Source organism: Dryobates pubescens, chromosome Z (genome assembly GCF_014839835.1).
Source record: "Dryobates pubescens isolate bDryPub1 chromosome Z, bDryPub1.pri, whole genome shotgun sequence".
Taxonomy (NCBI): domain Eukaryota; kingdom Metazoa; phylum Chordata; class Aves; order Piciformes; family Picidae; genus Dryobates; species Dryobates pubescens.
The window spans coordinates 98,993,679-99,010,015 of NC_071657.1; the positions used below are offsets into that span (position 1 = coordinate 98,993,679).

Genomic DNA, 16,337 nt, shown 5'->3' on the forward strand with positions numbered 1-16,337 from the left:
CCATCAGGGAATTAACTCTACAGCTAACAGCATTAGCACCACTGCAAGCCTACAGGGTGTTGAGACCCAAAGTTTCCTTTCTCAGTACTTCAGTAGTGCATGCACACATGCACATACAAAACACTCATTCTTCCTCCCCTCCGTTGCAGATTGCATAGCAAGTGCAGAGATGACTGGTCTGATAGTGTAGCCAAAAGTCCAGCTAAGAATTTGGTTTGGTAGCATTGTTTTTAATAACATGCCACTTTTGACAGAAGAGATTTAGGAATTCAGCCTGCTTTGTTCATCCTAGGAGCAGTAACTTGCCAGTTTGTTTCAAACACCCAGTATTTCTTTTTTGCACATCCTCATTAAAAGTGTGTGAAGGGGAAGTGATGTGTTTAACAACTGAGAGTTATATTTGGAAAATAATTAGATTTTAGCATTTGGACATAAACCCAATACTGATTATGTATTGTCTGAACTAAGAAAAAAAAATCAATTTCAATTTAATTAAAAAAAAAATCCTGATTCAACAACCATATAAACACATACTGGAAAACCTTAGGATCTCCTGAATTAAAAAGCAGATCAAAAGAAGCCTTCTCAATGTAAAAATATTCTCTTTGTGCTTTTGTCAACAAATGAAGTTAGTGCAAGCTGATTATTTAAACTGGATATTGCTGAGTTCTTTGTTTCGTATTCCATTTGTAAGATGTCCCAAACATATTACAGGAAGTGGCTTACTAAGTGCTTATCATAATTTAAACCACAACCTGGAGATTTAGTCAATTTAAAAGATAATAAGAACAAAACAAAACCAACCCAACCAAACAAACAAAACAACCAAAAAAAGGGCAAAACTTAATGCAGCAAAATACTGGACTGTTTGTCCTAAAGCCATGTAAGTACATTTATTTCCATGGACAAACATCTCAAGTAATTCAATACATTTTTCAAATTAAGAGTTGTTTCTAAGCTGAAATGTAAATAGAAAATTCACCTTAAAAGATTTTTTTAATGCAGGCTGAACTTTCGATGTTTAACTGGCTCTTTTCAGCCAGTAATATCTGTGACATAATAAACATCACAGTTTCTGAGAGAAGAATCTGATAAATTATGAAGAATTTTAAACAGCTGTATTCTTGGAAAGACAATTATTTCTAATTTGTTAAATCAAGGTGCATTTATTCTGCTCAGTAACTGCATGTCTTTTCTGCTCTTCCAGAGTTTTGGCCATAATTTTTCAGGGGAAATGGCTTTTATTTTGTCTGTGACTTCAGATGCATACTCACAGCATTTTATTAATAAATCCAGGCCTTCTTAGCTCAGAGACAGAAGAACAAGGTGTATCACTAGTAATATGGCTTCCTGTTCTGGATTAGAAAATTCATGTCATTATTTTACTGGCATGTTAAAGGCTTAGATGAACCTTTACTAACTCTCCAGGTCTGCTATGTTTGTTTGTAATTCTTTTTTAGGCACATTCCCTTTATGAATGTGATCCAGATTGAATACAATGCAATTTTTGAAAAGCTGAGCAGACTGCCAGGACTTGGAAAATGTGTATAAGTTCACCTCACAAATTCTCTTCCCTGACAGCTGTTCCACATGCCGGTTAAAGGGATATTTCAGCACATTTGCAGCTGTAGGTCTGGATCCAACCCAACCTGTTCATCACTGACAAAGAAACTCCCTACCTGTAATGTTTGCAGCCAGAATAGTTTTGGTATTTTTTATCTTTTCAAAATTACAACTTGTTTTGGCTTTACTTGGGAAGAAAAATAGCCACACTAATTAAAAATTTCACACTTCTTTTTCCAGCTTTTGAAGAAGGGTATAATTCATCCTGACAAAACAACATTAATCTCTGTATGTCAGTATCCATGTTTATCAGACTGCAGAGGCATTATTATTATTATTATTATTATTATTATTATTATTATTATTATTATTATTATTATTATTATCATCATCATCATCATCACACAGTATCACAGTATCACAGTAACTAAGGTTGGAAGAGACCCCAAGGATCATCAAGTCCAACCTGTTCCAACAGACCTCACAACTAGACCATGGCACCAAGTGCCACGTCCAATCTCCCCTTGAACACCTCCAGGGACGGTGACTCCACCACCTCCCTGGGCAGCACATTCCAATGACGAATGACTCACTCAGTGAAGAACTTTTTCCTCACCTCGAGTCTAAACCTCCCCTGGCACAACTTGAGACTGTGTCCCCTTGTTCTGGTGCTGGTTGCCTGGGAGAAGAGACCAACCCCCTCCTGTCTACAACCACCTTTCAGGTAGTTGTATAGGGCAATGAGGTCACCTCTGATCCTTCTCTTCTCCAGGCTAAACAATCCCAGCTCCCTCAGCCTCTCCTCATAGGGCTGTGCTCAAGGCCTCTCCCCAGCCTTGTTGCCCTTCTCTGGACACGTTCAAGTGTCTCGATGTCCTTCTTAAACTGAGGGGCCCAGAACTGGACACAGTACTCAAGGTGTGGCCTAACCAGTGCAGAGTACAGGGGCACAATGACCCCCCTGCTCCTGCTGGCCACACTATTCCTAATACAGGCCAGGATGCCATTGGCCTTCTTGGCCACCTGGGCAACTGCTGGCTCATGTTTAGGCGGGTGTCAATCAGCACCCCCAGGTCCCTCTCTATTATTATTATCATTGTCATTTTCATTATTATCATTATTATTATTACAAAGTGGTCCACATTTGGGTTTTATTATTCAAAGAGTGGGTTTTAAATTTATTTGTATTTTGGTAAGCATGATGCCTAGATTTACTGACAGGTTCAAATACAGTCTACAAAGCAGGATGTCATCTAGAAGGGAGGATAATATTGTAATTGTAGGGGAAAATCTTGGAGTAAATTGCACCCTTTTGTCATTTCTCTTGCCACAGAGAGCAGCAGAGGGATGCTACTAGTGATAGAAGGTATTGGCAGAATAGCAGTAGGTTGGCCAGTTTGGGGAATGTGTGTACTAGTGGCCACTTAGCAGATCATGCCTGGGAGGACCCTGGAAGCCTCTCGGAACACAGGTAGATGATCCAGCCAACATTGTAAGATAAAGGCAAGGGAAGGAGCTCGCGGTTTGTCGTGACAGCCTGTAATTCTTGTGCACAAAATCCCGGGCAAGAAAAGGGCTGTAAGTATTGTCCGGTTGGGCGGGTATTGAGGTCAGTGAGAGTGTGTGCAGGAGACATGGGCTGGACAGTCCGGATCCACGAAGCGAGTGTAGAGTCCTTCTAACTGCGTTTCCAATATCCCATGAGGGACTTGGCCAGTGAAGGGATGAAGCGGTTGGTGATGGAAAGCGTGGACCTCGGGAAATGGGGCAAGGGTCAGGTGTAGAGCAGCCCCGGGAAACATGGGAGCAACAAGGGTACCCAGGGATATATCCCCAGACAGCCCTCTGGGGTAGCGTATTGGAGGCACAATATGCAGGATAAGGATAAGGCAAAAAGGATAATGGAGGAAGGGCCTAGAGAGAAAAGTAGATTGTGGGAAGGTTGGGCATTTGAAACGAGGATGCTGTTTGTGACAAATCATGGGCAGATATTAGAAAGAAATTGGAAAAGATCGAGGATTGGCAAGACAGAGGTTTAGAGGAATTACTGTGTGAAGGTCAGAGGGTGTTTGTAAGGAGGGATGAAGAGAAACAAGGCAAAAGCTAGAATGTTGGTAACTGCTGTAAGGGAAGGTCAGAAGTCAGGCAGCTGCTTGGATTTCTGGGGTACTGTTGATTATGGATAGAGGTAAAACAAAAAAAGGGCAAAATTCTTACATGAGGAATTAGCCCTCAATAGTAATGTTAAATGGAGTCCAGAAGAGGATGAGTGATTGGATAAATAAAAAGAATGTTGATTGATGCCCTGTTTTAAATTTGCCTGACATGACAAATCATTTATCTTTTTAACCAAACAGCATATGGGGTGTTGACCCAGGACTGGACTGGAAGTATCACAGTATCACAGTATAACCAAGGTTGGAAGAGACCCCAAGGATCATCAAGTCCAACCTGTCCCAACAGACAGTATAACCAAAGTAAAAGACAGCATAACCAAAGTAAAAATCCTGTAGGGCACTGTTCCAAGTTATTAGACTCTGTAAGTAGGTGAGGGCCGATTTGCTTATCAGCAGCCCTTAGTAGTAGAGGGGGCCCAGAAAGCAACTTTGTGTTTTGTTCTGGTCTCAGATCCCACCTTTGGCATTCCTGATATATATAAAAGTAAAGCTGGGGGTAAAGTGTTAATAAAAACTTGGAAAGGAGAGTCACTAACTCCCCCCTGGGAAGGATCTTTTCTTGTTTTTGTTAACAACAGATCCAGCTGTCCATACTGCAGAACAAGGGTGGACTCGTGTTTCGTGAGCAAAAGGACCGCTTCAGGAATGTGCCTCTGAACACCTCAGTCTGAAGGCTCTGGAGCTAGCGCGACAAACCCACCTTTTGAAACACCTGACATTGTGTGACACTGAATCTGCACTGCAAGAAAACATCAAGGAAAGCCCCCGTTTCATTCTGTGTATAAAACATCCTGGGACTTGATGGCATTGGGGGTGGGTAAAGTGTAAATGTTGTAAGAAATGGTATTTGTTATAATCGAGGAGTATTTTATCCTGACTGAACTGGAAGAAGTCCAATCAAAAATCTAAGACCACGTCCCCAGGTGTGGATAAATTCTCCTCCAACATTAGTAATGGCAAACAGGTTGAATTAGTAATTAGGCCTACTAAAACTTAGAAAAGTGGAGGTAAATTTTTCTGCTGCACTATAATGATGTGCTGAGAGTGTGTGTGGTTATAAATGTATGCTGTTGTAGTTATGTAACTAGGTTTCCTGTGGGTTCAAAAACTTTAACTTCTTGATTATCAAATGTAAACTGGCTTGTTGGAACAATTGTAACATTGATCTATGTGGTTATAATTTGAAGTGATTAGGGCAAAGGAATCCAGTTACGATCTATTTGGGAACTCCCTTTTGTAGTTTTCTCTCCAGGTTGTTTTATTTATTTATTCATCTATGTTAAAGCACCAAAAACTGTGTTCAGCTAGTGGGACCACAGAGACTGCAATACAGAACCAGAGTTAAAGGACTGGTGGATCCATCCACTGAATGGACTGTGGTACCCCAAATGGAGGACATAAAGATGGTCATGAGATGAGTTCCAGCATCAGAATAGGAGTGGTAATGTTCCTTGCCTGAAAACATCACAAACTAGAAACAGTTGGGGTTCGAAATTGGTACAACCTCCCTGGGCAAGGGAAGGAGACGTGGTCCGAGCAGAGCATTGTTGGGGATTGAAGGAGGCAAGGCCGGGTAGACCTCTGTAACTGCCACGAAGAAGATCTAGAACCATGCCTGTGGGCAGCAACCCCATAGGCCACGTGAGTGGAGTTGCAAGTCAAACCGGACTCCTAATTCCCAGGATTAACCACTCGGAGGGAGAAAGTTGTCACCCAGACGTCGGTGTATATCCCATACCCACTCCCTGTGTATGGTACCTGTTAAAGAGGAAATATTTTCAGGCAAGGAACATCGGTTGTTATTCCATTCCTTTTACCAGGAAGTTGAAATTGGAATCCTTTTGCTTGTCGTAGAATTGTTGCCAAGTTAGGTTATTATGGCTCAAGCCAAATGTAGTAGAAAGAGGGGGAGGGATTGTGAGAAATTGTTTTTAATATTTGGCTTTGGCAAGGGGAATTACTGGGGACCGCGGGGTTCGATCATTGGGCTGATTGGTTGGTGATGGTGTGGGGTATTGGGAGAGAAAGGTGAGATGCCAACAGGTCTGAAGACTAGCCAGGTCAAAAGCGCAGGTTTTGTTTGCCCTGATGGAGGGGTGGGAGCGTGCTGGGGAATATGTATGTTTGAGTATGAATATGTTTGCCGTCTATACAAGTTCAGCTCGTGTTGTTAGGGTGCGCCTCTAGCAAATTCGCTCTGCGCCCAGTGCTGCGTTGCCTTTGTTTTGTAATAAACTGGTTACAAATTTCAGCAGTGAGTTCGTTCCTCACACTGATGATTTAATTGAAGAAGCCATGTTTTTTAAAATGTGGTTGGAGACCATTTTTTTTTTGATAAAATGGAGAGTCTCTGCTTCATTAATTACAGCAGTGAACCCTTAGCAAGAAAGGCATTAAAAACATTGCCACTTCTGTCTCTCTCTGCATTTGCAAGTTCTAAGCAGCAATAGCAGTTCAAAATCGTATTAAGTAATCAGGCCACCTCTGCAAGGCAGCCACAAAGCTCCTGCTTCACTGATCCCTTCAAATGTAAACCTGATAGTTCTTCCAGTAGAGCACTGATGATTTTGCTCATCTTTCAGCTAGCTTCTGTTCCTTTTTCTTTGTTGCAACAATATTGTTGGAGGCTTTTAAAATTTTCTGTTCTTTATTCTCCTTCCCTATGAACTTGTCCTGTCTCTTATCAGAGAGCCTGCCCTGTAATTTCTCATACTGGCTCATTTGTCCTCACTGTCTCATTCATTTACTTCTCTTTCTCTTGCACATTCGTATTTCTCTGCTGGAAATCCTATATCCAGGCTTCACAATATATCTGCTCTTCTTCCTTGGACCTTGGATCTTCCTGCCCACACCATCTGCCTTTTCAGTCCACAACACTGAATGGCTTTTTCTCATTTCCTCATATCATGTCCATGTGCTGCTTTCTGAGTATCTAGAACCATGCTATTCCTACCAAGAGATAATAATAATAATAATAATAATAATAATAATAATAATAATAATAATAAACAAACCAGGTTGGAAGAGACCTCCAAGATCATCGTGTCCAACCCCTCAACCAATCCAACCCACCTAAACAACATTGCTCCTTTTTATTTGCTTTACCTTCCTTAACATACAGCTGCTTTTTCTGCCTCTTTCAGTGCCATAACTACACACACATTTGACACACTAACCTACTCTCATCTGAGCAGCCTTGAACTTACACTATCTTCTATTCTTTTCTGTAGCTAATATGGGTCCTTACTTTAAAATACACTTCACTATCTCTGATTTTAAGAAACTTTCCATTTCCCAGTTCTCTACCTTTATTTGTGTTGCTTTCCACCTCAGTTCACCAATAAAATGCCCTTTGGTTGCTCTCTCAGGCATACTCCTTTGGGCATAAGGACTCACATTGTACCTTTGTCTAGTGATAGCATCTGACTACATGAGTCTCTTGGTTATCAATGTATGCTTTGCCTTTAAGTTGTTTATGGCAGAACTTATCTTTTCATCTTGAGTGTGCAAAGTATTGAGTGCAGCTGTGTTCCCTTCCTCAGCTGGAGCTGTGCAAATAATAAATAATGACAGAATGATGAATTCTGTACTGTAGTACTGCCATCCACTGGCTGTGTTTTATCACAACACTCATATGTTTTCCTGTCATTTTCAAGTGGTGTGTTTGTTTCATCTGCTGTGACTGAAGTTCAGTCTCTTATTGTACATACACTGCTTGAAATAACAGAAGTGCCATAAATCTTTGTGTTAGAGGCCTTCCAGATAAAAAATGCATGCCTTTTGCTTTGTATTTTGCTTTACAAAGTGAAATAATGAGGTTGGTAACTCAAATACTGAAGAATCAGGTGATTCTAGGCTTAACTGTTACATACAATTAATTCACCTGCATTACCTGAATGATGTATATGTTTTGTAATGTATATTGCTTGCATATAAGAAGCACTCATTACTTAAAATTAAGCATGTATATGGATACAAAACAGAAATAGGATAATTTAAGGAATATTCTACAATTTGTGTGATGTTTCCCCTGACAACACTGCTATCCTCCCCTGTATTTAAAAATGTCCTGAACCAGCATAGTTTCTCTATTCTTATCCTAGACATCCTAAACAATGGCAGGAATATTTGCCTACTTAGTACAACAGTTCCTCTATGACAGAAGACTGTGAAAATATATCCAGATGTGAGGTCCAATAAATTCAAAATTTTCTAAAAACTCATCTGCATGTAGAAAGGAAGAGTAAGTGCAAATATCCCAAGGAAAAAGCTATGTTCACTCTTTTGGTAATTCAATTGTTTATCCAAATTACTTCTAATCACTGAAATGTTACCTAGAATTTTAGGAAGTGCAGAAGAAAATGTTTGGTTCAAAGATGGAGAACTAATTGAAATCTTAATTGAAATGATGTATTTCTGAAGTTGGAAGTTTTTTTCTGTTTATTTGAAGTATTTTCAGTTTATCTGAATAAAGGAGAGAAAGAAAATCTTAGCAAAGGAGCTTTAACCTTTAAAGTATCAAGTCTTCGAAAACAGCCACAGTCACTTGGAACTGCTGTCGCCTTAGCTCTAAGTTTGAAATACGGCTCAGGGCTCTATCTGCTCCTCCTCCTGCAAGACTTTGTGGCATGTGGTGACAAACTATCTTTGCTTTCACCTCTGCCTTAGCATCCTGGGATCATTTGGGAAGCTCTGAAATTAGTTATAGGCTCTCCTTGCCCTTTCAGATGCTGTATAGGTAATTCATTGCTTGCAGGAGCAGGAAGAGTTTGCAATCTTCTAGGTACTTGCAGTCAGATGTCATGGAGTTTGCTGAAGGCTGGTGTTTATACCACAACAAAATAATGTACCCATGATCATGCTGTAGACCTGTATTTGCATCTCAGCATATGATCTTTTGTTCTGTTATGCTTTGTCTATGAAGACTGACTTTAAAGGTGGCAATGTATTTTTCAGAAAGACAAATTTAAAAGATCTTAGAATACTGACATCTCTTTATAACTGAGACTTTATTTTTTCAACTTTAAAGCCAGTATCTAAGTTTACAGAATTTACAATGTCTGCCACAGGCACACGTGCATGAGCTTTTTAGTAAGAAAACAAAGCTCCCAAATACTCTCCAGAGATCAGTGAGAAATTCCTGGGTTTGACTCATTTGAGACACTGGATCTTAAATCCATTTAGCACATACTGGCAATAACCAATCTTAGCTGTAAGAACAATTTTACTTTGAGGAAGACTTCCTTTTTGATAGAAGAATGTCCCCCACAACATCCTGCTCACCAGGTTGGAGAGAGATGGATTCATTGCATGGACTGTTCAGCAGATAAGGAATTGGCTGCATCCAGAGAGTAGTGGTCAATGGTTTGGCGACCAGAGAATGGTGACAAGTAGCGTCGCTCAGGGTCTGTACTGGGGCAGGGACTGTTTAATATTTTTATCAATGATATAGACAGTGGCACTGTGGTGTGGCTCAGTTGGTAGCACATAAGACCTTTAATGGGGAAGGTCGTGAGTTCAAGCCTGCAGTGGGCACTAGTGCTACTCTAGTCATGAGGTCTGTGGTGACAGGTTGGACTCGATGATCTTTGAGGTCTCTTCCAACCTTAGTGATACTGAATACTGAATACTGAATCAAGTGCAAGTTTGCAGATGACACTAAGCTGAGTGGTGCCATTGATGTGCTAGAGGGATGACATGTCATCCAGAAAGACCTGGACAAACTCATGAGCCTCATGAGGTTCAACAAGACTGTGGTGATGAGGCCAAACGGGCCCAATACAAACCCAGAACAAGTCCTGGCATGTCCAGACAAGACACCCCTCTTCCCCTCCCCCCTGCAGGGGTCCAGGGAAATGCAGGGAAAAGACAAAAGAACCCAGGCACCAGAAGGTCTAGTAAACAAGGGATGTGTTCTCCCTTTATGGTGAAAGAGCATGTGCACTGGCCATGCTTCTCCTAGACTAGGCCTATGTCTTTGCCTTTTACAGTCATGGCCTGGCAGAATCCCATTTCATTGGTTAACTCTTCTGCTTGCTTCAGTTGCCCTATTGGCCAAATTGAATCGCAGACAAGTGCTAAATACAGGCCAAATTGTATTCAGTTTGCCTTGCCTTGTCTTCCCTTGTCTAAGATCTGGGAAACAAGCCATGAGCCTTACCTTGCAAGCCTGAGAAGCCAAGCCTTGCCTGTAACTCAGAGAAGCCAAGCCTTGCTTTGTCTTGCAACACAGACTCTGTGCCGTTTACCCATAGAGACACGAGTGCCCGTCGCAGTAACGTGTCATAAAAGCCCAGAAGCAAACAAGTGTCTTGCCAGGCAGAAGGGACAAAGCCAGGGTGAGCCAAGCCCCTGAGCATCGTGCCCTGCAGCAGTAAGTGGCTTCCAGCCTAGGCACCTGCTTTGCAAAACCAGACCTCGTTGAGAAGACATCAAAACAGGCTATTTGTCCAAGAGCCTGAAACCCCAGGAGAGCCTGGAAATCCTGGGAAGAAGCTTAAAGAGCTGCCACTGTTGTGCTGAGGCCAGCCCAGCCAGCATGGCCTCCCTGCCCGCAACCAGCACCAGCTTCTTGCCATGCAAGGCACCCGAGAGCACCCCAAAAGCCTAACAGCTAACATGCAGCAGCAGCAGCAGCCCTCTACTTGGGTGGAACTCCTGTCTCTCAGTGTAATCTGGACTATGTTGCAGCCCCAGAGGGAATCCTGGTGATAGTATTGTGAGTAATTGGTTTATCTTTATCTTGCCTCTTTAACAGTTCTCTCTGACTCAACGTTTTGGCAGAGTTCCTGAGGAGTCTCCCCTAGTGCTCAAGCCCCATACTGAGCTGGAGATTCTATTTCCCAGGGATTTTTCCAGTTTGCTTAAAGTTTCAAAATGAAATTACATTTTACTTCAGCACTGATTGTTGGGATGCATGGCTGAGGTAATGGCTGTTCCTCTCTTTTATTTCCAGATGCTGTCAAAACCTATACACAAGCTAAAAAAGGCAAGAGAGGACACAGGGTTTTGTTTTGCCTCATTAATGTCTTCTGACACATGTCCAGGTTGTGATTTTCAGAAATAATTGATGAATGAAACTGCAGCTGACTTGGAGTAGCCATACATATATTTTTCTCAAATTAAAATGGAGGCCTGCACTGCAAAATAATGTCTTGGCGTTGAGTCTTTGCTTATTCAGTGGTTAGTTTGTAGAATCTTTTATTTTTCTTAATGCTTGGCAGGATTGTCAGCAATTTTTACTCAAATTTGGTGTTTGAATATCAGTTAAAAATGGGATTTTCAGGAATTTAGATATCTAATCCTTTTTGGAAGCTGAGACTTGAAAATGTATTGCTTTAAGCACAGTGAAGGTAGAATATTCTAGTCCTCACATTTCTCTGCAGCATCTCAAAGGACTTGGAAGAAGTCTGAGATGTGAAAATTGTTTAAATTGTTAAATATTGCCTAAACATTGTACATTCCCATTGTAATGATATCTTCCCGACATACACCAAATCTATTAGTAAGCTTTGGGCAATTTTTCCTATTATAGAATCATAGAATTGTTAGGGTTGGAAGGGACCTGAAGGATCATCTAGTTCCAACCCCGCTGCCATGGGCTGGGACTCATCACACTAGGTCAGGTTGCTCACAGCCACATCCAGCCTGGCCTAAAAATCTCAAGGGATGAGGCTTCCACCACCTCCCTGGGCAACCTGTGCCAGTGTCTCACCACCCTCATGGGGAAGAACTTCTTTCTGACATCCAATCTGAATCTTCCCGCTGCTAGTTTTGCTCTATCCCCCCAAGACCTATCACTCCCTGACATCCTAAAAAGTCCTTCCCCAGCTTTCTTGTAGCCCCCTGCAGATACTGGAAGGCCACAACTGAGTCTCCTTGGAGCCTTCTCTTCTCCAGACTGAACATCCACAAATAAATAATTATTAATATTTTTATTAACATCATAGTTGCCTTATTAATATTCCATAAATCATAATCATTACAAAGACCAAGTTCAGGGTGCTGCACCTGGGTCATAACAATCCTTATTATCAGTACAGGCTGGGGGATGTGGTAATAGAAAACAGCCCTGCAGAAAAGGACTTGGGAATTCTGGTGGATGAGAAGCTGGATATGAGCCAACCATGTTGAAGGGAGCACACTGCGATGGGTTAGGAACTGGCTGGAGGGCCGAGCCCAGAGAGTGGTGGTGAATGGTGCCACATCCAGCTGGCAGCCAGTCACTAGTGGTGTGCCCCAAGGATCAGTGCTGGGCCCCATGCTCTTTAACATCTTTATTGATGATCTGGATGAGGGCATCGAGTCCATCATCAGTAAATTTGCTGACGACACCAAGCTGGGGGCAGGAGTTGATCTGCTGGAGGGTAGAGAGGCTCTGCAGAGGGACCTCGACAGGCTGGGCAGATGGGCAGAGTCCAAGGGCAGGAGATTGAACACATCCAAGTGCCGGGTTCTGCACATTGGCCACAACAACCCCATGCAGAGCTACAGGCTGGGGTCAGAGTGGCTGGAGAGCAGTCAGGCTGAGAGGGACCTGGGGGTGCTGGTTGATGGTAGACTGAACATGAGCCTGCAGTGTGCCCAGGCAGCTAAGAGGGCCAATGGCATCCTGGCCTGCATCAGGAACAGTGTGGCCAGCAGGAGCAGGGAGGTCATTCTGCCCCTGTACACTGCACTGGTTAGGCCACACCTCGAGTACTGTGTCCAGTTCTGGGCCCCTCAGTTTAGGAAGGAGGTTGACTTGCTGGAACGAGTCCAGAGAAGGGCAACAAAGTTGGTGAGGGGTTTGGAACATAAGCCCTACGAGGAGAGGCTGAGGGAGCTGGGGTTGGTTAGCCTGGAGAAGAGGAGACTCAGGGGTGACCTTATTGCTCTCTACAACTACCTGAAGGGAGGTTGTAGACAGACGGATGTTGGTCTCTTCTCCCAGGCAGCCAGTACCAGAACAAGAGGACACAGTCTCAGGCTGCACCAGGGGAGGTTCAGGCTGGATGTTAGGAAAAAGTTCTATAAAGAAAGAGTGATTGCACATTGGAATGGGCTGCCTGGGGAGGTGGTGGAGTCGCCATCACTGGAGGTTTTCAGGAGGAGACTTGATGGGGTGCTTGGTGCCGTGGGTTAGTTGTTTGGGTGGTGTTGGATTGGTTGATGGGTTGGACGCGGTGATCTTGAAGGTCTCTTCCAACCTGGTTTATTCTATGTATTCTATTCTATGTATTCTATGTTCACATGCAGCCCAGAAAGCAAATAATGTCCTGGGTTGCATCTGAAGAAGTGTGGCAAGCAGATGCTCTGGTAAAATCTCCCTTGGAGTACTGTGTCCAGCTCTGGAGCCCTCAACACAGGAAGGATGTGGAACTGATGGAGTGGGTCCAGAGGAGAGCCGCAAAGAGCCACAAGATGGAACACCCCTCCTACAAGGACAGGCTGAGAGACCTGGGGTTGTTCATCCTGGAGAAGATACGGCTCCAGGGAGAACTGGTCTTCCAGTACCTGAAGGAGGCCTACAAGAAGGCTAGAGAGGGGCTGTTTACAAAAGGCCTATAGTGATAGGATGAGGGGCAATGGTTTGAAATTAGAGAGGAGTAGATTTAGACTGGATGTTAGGAAGATGTTCTTTTCCATGAGGCTGATAAGACACTGGAACAGGTTGCCCAGGGAAGTACCTGGGGCCCTATCCCTGGAGATGTTCAAGGTCAGGCTTGACAAGACTGAGCAACCTGATCTAGTGGAGGATGTCCCTGCTTACTGCAGAGGTATTGGACTAGATGACCTTTGGAGGTGCCTTCCAACCCAAACTGTTCTATGATTCTGTATAAGCATCACAGTGACTTAGACTGTCACCCTGAACATAAAAATGATTTAAAATTACATTCTGACACAGGTGTCACACTAAAACCTGGATTCTTGTTCATTTTGTCCTGGAAGAGGCATTAACAAGACAGCTAAATCTGTTTTGAGCCATTGCCCCTCTCTCCTCCCTGTCTGTTGCAGGGTCCGCATTGAGGTCAAGGAGTCTAATAGGCAGGCACCTTAAGGCTTCCTGGGGGTGGTGGAAGCTGAAGGTGATCCCCGAGCCTCACATTTCAGAGGGGTGACTGCATGTGTCTGCACTATGAGAGAAGGCATGTGCAGCTTACTCACCACATAAACATTTGTAACTGATTGGCGGGATTTGAATGGCTAATGTGCCATTGGGCTGTTCAGGTTGCAGAAAGGGAATTTATAGGAGAAGGACCTGGTATGCTCGTTACACTCACTCCTCGCGTGCTTGTCACTCTCTTACCTCTCTCCCTGGTTCATTAATGGGATTCAAGGTGGCAACAAGCATGCTAATTGCTTTATCTTCAGGGCAACCAGCTTCTTTGGTTTTAGTGGCATAGTGCTTGAGTTGGGCCTCCACTACAGCAGCCTGCTCTCTCATTTCCTCTAATTTTTGGATACTGCCCTTTGGACTACAACTATGAAGTTTTGGTAGTTAGCAGCTCGGCGGTTTGTGGGTAAATTATGCTATTTTACCTGGTTATTTCTGAGGTTTATAGCTGGTTACCCATAGGGTAGCTCTGTTATGAACTCGAGGTGGTTCATCTATGCCACCCGAGGCAGCATTGCTGTTTGGTTTCACGTGTATAGAGAGATTCCAGTTTGTTCCTCTATATTCCAAGTTCTGATTGTTCTAGGCTGTTATTCTACTACTTATCAGCCTTCTATCGTGTGTAATCAACCTATCATCGACCAGGCAAATGAACCTCAATCAAATTAGCTCAGGAAAACAATTTTTGATATTAAATAAATCATATTCATCTTTTATCATATTTCCAGCCAATAAATCTATATAAACTAAAACAATTTACAAGAAAGGTTACCTGACCGAGGAAGATTTGCTGGAAGGGGGTCACTATTTGCAACTGAAATGTGTTTTTTCTTAGAAGACGTGTTGGACTTACTCATTTTGTCTCAAACAAAACTAGTCACACTGGGCACAAGACTTACAATATACTTCAGTCTACAGGGCTTAACTGAGGCATGGACCTTAGACAAATGCTCTGAGTTTTTTTCATCTTGACATTGACACAGAAAGAGAGCTACATTCATAAGGACTAATCAACTTTTCTAAAAATGGTATGCAAGCTGCAAATAGGAGTGTTCAGCTACCATGGCTGCAAGTTAAATATCAGGTGAAATTTCACTCATTATTATGAAAATTCGTCAGGCATACTCTTATTATTTAAAGTAGATACCATCTGGGATTTGCCTTATTAAAAAACCTAGCTTTTATATTCACTCTGGATTTTTAATGCTTTACACATCCTCATTCTGTAGGGGCCCCTTAGAATTCCAGTTCTTAATTCTTGTTAGCTGTAACTGACACTTGGAGCACATAAGGCAAAACCCCAAAACCCCAAAAATTGTTATTCTTCATTTCTACTACTTAGAAGTGACTAGAAATAAGGACAATTAACTTGTTGTTAGTGTCTTACCAATGAACAGAGATTTGTATCTGATGTTCACTACTTATGCAAAATGGAGACTAAATGTACCTACAAAGTATAATCCACTAGCAGAAAATACGCAAATCACAGAAGAACACTGAGAAAGGACAGAATAACTTTCCCAAGGACCTTTGTTAAAATTTTGCCTTTTTACTTAAAAGAGCAATTAAAATAATTTCTGCCTCTTTTTAGTTTAGTAATTCCTACCAGCTGGTGAATCTTTTCTCAAAACCCTAGAAATACTTAGTGTAAATAGATGGAATATTTTCCTTGAGAAAAATAAGAAGCAGAAATCCAGTTTCACAGTAGTACAGAATCACTATGGTTGGAAAAGACATTTAAGATCACGAAGTCCAACCATTATCTAACTCTATCAGGGCCACTTATATTGTTTCTCTTGGAAAAAAACCTAACAGCCAGAAAAATCAGTTCTCCTTAGTGTTTTGATGCAGCAGTATTCATGGTCTTCGTTATTGTCAAAGCTAATAAAGTGCATAAACACATCTTGCAGCTGGAGAAATATTAAGACAGAGAACAATACAGAAGCTAAATGTATACTTACATATCACTGGCAATGGAGGAGTTCCTGGACATAGACTTTGGAGATAAGTCATAGTCACTGTCTGACCGGTAAAGAAAAGACTCCCTACGCTGACTGTGGACAAAATTTGCCTGAAGAATTAGCCCTGATCCAGGGCTCGTCATAGGATCCAAGGGACTTCGTCCCGATGATGTACCATTGTCTACATCGAAACTGCAAAAAGAAAGGAGAAAAAACTTTATGCCATTGACATAAGAATTATGAAATTAATAAACAGTTTCTAACAAATTTATCACTAGGTAATTGCTTCTTGACAATAAGGAGAAGAAGAAGACTTTGTCAAACCCACTGCTAAGCCAAAAAATTAAGGCACACCAGGAATATACTTTAGAGTTGCTGATAACCAAAAAGAACTTGGGGGGAAAAGCTTGGGGAAGAGTGGCTGGATAGCTGTTTGTTGGAGAACAACCTGGAGGTATTGATTATTTGCCATCTGAATATGAGCTAGCAGTGCATTCAGGTGGCCAAGAAGGCTGATGGCATCCTGGGTTGCATGAGGAA

General features: G+C 42.3%; 1 protein-coding gene across 7 annotated transcripts in view; it reads right to left on the reverse strand.

Moving 5' to 3' along the window:
- Positions 1-16,337, reverse strand: part of PDE4D (phosphodiesterase 4D) — a 471,410-nt gene that overhangs the window by 116,526 nt on the left and 338,547 nt on the right. For all 7 annotated transcript variants that reach the window (XM_054179046.1, XM_054179052.1, XM_054179049.1 and 4 more), the window contains one exon: positions 15,798-15,989. In XM_054179046.1, the coding sequence (XP_054035021.1) occupies positions 15,798-15,989 (192 nt within the window). The remainder of the gene's footprint in view (positions 1-15,797; positions 15,990-16,337) is intronic.